General features: G+C 43.2%; 1 protein-coding gene across 3 annotated transcripts in view; it reads left to right on the forward strand.

Annotated features, from left to right (window-relative positions):
* LOC102208990 (solute carrier family 45 member 3) overlaps positions 1-2,812 on the forward strand; it is a 43,827-nt gene extending 41,015 nt beyond the window's left edge. For 2 of the 3 annotated variants that reach the window (XM_005734739.2, XM_005734738.1), the window contains exons 5-6: positions 608-873; positions 952-2,812. In XM_005734739.2, coding sequence (XP_005734796.1) covers positions 608-873; positions 952-1,395 — 710 coding nt within the window. In that variant the 3' untranslated portion in view covers positions 1,396-2,812. The remainder of the gene's footprint in view (positions 1-607; positions 874-951) is intronic. The other variant, XR_311777.1, reaches the window with a different exon arrangement.
* The last annotated feature ends 1,050 nt before the right edge of the window (positions 2,813-3,862 follow it).

A 3,862-nucleotide genomic window follows, 5' to 3' on the forward strand; every position in this document is an offset into this window, starting at 1 on the left:
CTTCCCACTGTCGCCAAAGTGCTGCTCATTCGGGGTCATATGATTGTTGGGTTTTCTCTGTATCTATTATTGTACGATCTACTGTACAATATAAAGCGCCTTGAGGCGACAGTTGTTGTGATTTTGTGCTGTATAAATAAAATTGAATTGTTATGGCGTTAACGTCATTTTAACGAGATTAACGCTGACAGCACTACTATTAACACATAGTGAGTGAAGAAGAAACACCCAGAACCCCCCAGCAGCCTGCACCTATTGCAGCATAACTAAGGAAGGATTCAGGAACTTTGACAATAGTGAGTAAGATTTGCTGTTGGTCAGCCTGTGACACCCCCTCCAAACAGCCCATGCCTTGGGTCAGCCTGTGTGTGTCTCTTTTCAGCATTATTCTAAACTTGATGCTGTGTAATGATTAGTCAGACCAAACTAGGTGTCCGTGCTGCAGAGTTCAGCAAACGTCACTCCAAGGCACTTTTTTTCACTAGAATGCTTTCTAGAAGGAGTCAGTGCAGAATATTCGACTGCAGCTGATGACATAAATCCATCTTTTATCGTCCTTCACTCCTTGCTCGTTCTTATACTTTCTGGACGCTGTTGTTTCTTTCAGGAATCCGTATGGGCAGCATGGGCCTGTTCCTGCAGTGTGCTACCTCAACCTTTTTCTCTCTGGTTATGAGTCGTTTGGTTCGGCATTTGGGATCCCGGTGGGTTTACCTGAGCAGCATGGTGAGCTTCACAGTCTCCGCTTTGGTCATCTGCCTGTCCAAAAGCGTCGTCTTGGTCACTGTAATGGCAGCTCTCACTGGCTATGCATACGCGACACTGCAGACCCTCCCTTACACACTCACCTGCCATTACCACAAGGAGATAGAGGTAAGTATAGAAGTAAGAACTGGATATTCAAAGACATGTTGTAGATGATTACAGTCAATGATTCCTTTCTCATTTCAGGTCTACATGCCAAAAAGAATAACCAAAAGCAGACATAAAAACGGTGTAACAGCCATGCGGGACTCTGTGTATTTGACTCCTGTGGAAGAGGAGGGTGGACTGAACCACCAAACGGGGCCTCCTTACAGGCACGCCTTGTTCAGCCAGGACAGTTACGAGTACTACCCCGGCCCGCAAAGCCAAAACGGTTCGTCTCACAGCGCCAACGCCCCCGAGCAGGACGAAGCCGAGTCGGGCTTTGAGAAACGCGGTGTGGGCTTGGACTTTGCCATCTTAGACAGCACCTTTCTCCTCTCTCAGGTTTTCCCCACCCTCTTCATGGGCATGATTGTTCAGTTTGCTCAGTCCGTCACTGCCTATATCGCTTGCTCTGCCATCTTTGGAGCTGTCGCCATCTACCTGGCCAGTCAGATTGTCTTTGACCAAAAGGACCTCAGAAACTGAGTGATGAGATCGCCAATAATCAACCCTTCAGGTTCCAAGAGTGGTACTCGCTGAACTACTGTTCCCAGAAAGCCTTTTGCTAGTAACATTTTTTTGCTTTCAGCGACACTCTGCATTAAGGTATATCTGTTAGCGTGTGGCGTGTGAAACTGGCTTACCGAAGATAAAGTCAGGAGCCGTTTGCCGTGTTATAGCAGGAATTATCTGCTACCAGAAGAGTCACCACCTGCTCAGGTCCGATGAGGTACAGTGTGTACTGAAACATATTGAATTCAACAGACGTGTCTCTTTAAAACTGTCACAGCATAATTTCTGTCCACCTTTTTCCTCAGGTACCTTCAAACAGATTTACTGTACAACCCGTCAACCTCGAATACACCAACTAACTTTTCTGAATCGTATTTTTTAATTATCTTAAGCTACGGTTTTACACAGTGCAGTCGGTTTTTGTCTTTGCTCACTCGTCTTCACTGTCACTAAGGCATTTTCCATAATGGTCATCTTACATAATGACATTTAAAATTAAATTAGGTGAGCGTGGGGAGTCGTCAATCTAATGCAAGATGGCAGAACAGACAAATTGGTTTCTTCAGAAATATGCTACTTTATTCATTCATTTGAGAGCCTCCAGAGATGGTCTTGCCAACTCTGTATGATCTCTTATTAGACCGTCCCTTCCTGCTAAATGTCATCATCTTTCTACTTTATAATCGACCTTTTTTCTGTCAAATGTGCTTTCGTCATTACACTTGTCTAGTCTCCACCATAAGTAAACTAACTCCATACGTGGGTGGGGTACATATGGGGATGTGGTAGTTCTGTTGGGCCATCAGTATCCATTTCTCCTCCTGGGATTGGTCACGTCCAGGAGGACGATGGCATGTGGGAGTCACCGAAAGGTGAAAATGTGACTCATTTTCTTCAGTCACAGCATCTCATCCTTATTTAACACCTATGGGAAATTTTGTACCAGTGGTAGACGGCAATCGCGTGCACCGTCAGGGTGTTTCATTCCTGCTGTATATTTCCAAAGATTTGGAGCGGCAATGCCAAGGCCTGTTCTGGCCCAAAGCCTTATTAGGAGACCTTTTTTTCTTTCAGCAGTCAGTGAGCTATACTCTGAGTCTCCTCTTATCCCTCCCTTCCACGTCTAGTGCCATCTTTTAGTGCTGTTTACTGCGAATATTTGGATACATTTTTACTGTATAATCCCTATGGGAATTTGTTATGCAACGTGCTGAAGTGAAGTTTCTGACTGTGATGATTTAGCAATTAGGCTGTTCAGCTGAATGGGAATATCGCATCAAATGTCCTTTGTGTAGATAATCAAGAGAGGTAATCTAGACTAGTGGACTGCTTATCCTGTCGAGTAATAATAACACACTTTCAACGTTGCCTAAGCCCCGTTTAAGTTTTTTTTATTTTTTAAATGACAATCTAGGACATCCAGATGGGCTTGTTATATAATCCCAGACGTGAACGGTAAACACGCAGAGTGATGTCTTATGGATGCCCACGTCATAGCAACCGTTCTGGAAAACATCTCCCAAAAAGTTATGCAGTGCATGTCAACATTTGGTTACTGAAAATCATGCAAGCAAGGGCGATGAAGGCCGTGCGTGTTTGTATGTATGCATAACATGGAGGACAGATTGCAAGAAGTCATGAGTAAGTGTGAGAGTAATAGTTGGTATGACTCAAATGCAGTTTTTTGTTTCTTCTCTTGCTGCACCGACAGCAAGAGGAAAGAGTAGCCTGAATAATGCTTTACATCACGGAGCATCATCTTGGCCAAATGATGAAGAATCCATGTTTGTGTCAGTTCTTGCTGAGAATTTGTGTTGAGTCCTTCTTTTCTGATCCTACACAAACTGTTCGGTTGGTACAACAGAAGGATCCTATTTCCTGCATGGAAGACCAGAGAATTTGTCATGTTGACATTACTGCCAAGCAATCGACTTATCCTCCATGTCTAGCATTAACTGAAAGGTTGTTTTACAAGTGCCTGTACATTTTCCAAACATGTTTTGTACATATGCATTTATTTATTATGCTTCTATTACAATATAGCATGTATTAAAACTATTGGACTTTTTTTTTCGGCATCTGTCACAGGTGCAGGGGTGAAGGCTCTTTCTGTGAAAATAAATTATTTGTATAGATGTGTTATAGAAGCATTGGTAAAGCTGTAATTTATTTTAATATTACCCATTTCACCCCCTCTGTTGGCTTTGGGGACACTGCAGAGCTCGTTGCTGAGGTCTGTTAAGCCCTTTACACAAGCGACATGGTTTGAGTTTCTTTTTCTGTTTTCATGGTTCATTTAAGAAATCGTGTCCTTCGTCAGCAGTGATTCGTCGGGGTCATACGTCTCATCAGTGGTCAATAAACAGTTTCCGTTAACTGCAGTTGTCTGTAACTGGATGAGTGGAGATGTTCTCCTTGTATTAAAACAAAGTGACTTAGT

The sequence above is a fragment of the Pundamilia nyererei genome, unplaced genomic scaffold (genome assembly GCF_000239375.1).
Source record: "Pundamilia nyererei isolate P.nyererei 1_Seehausen unplaced genomic scaffold, PunNye1.0 scaffold00060, whole genome shotgun sequence".
In the NCBI taxonomy this organism is placed as follows: domain Eukaryota; kingdom Metazoa; phylum Chordata; class Actinopteri; order Cichliformes; family Cichlidae; genus Pundamilia; species Pundamilia nyererei.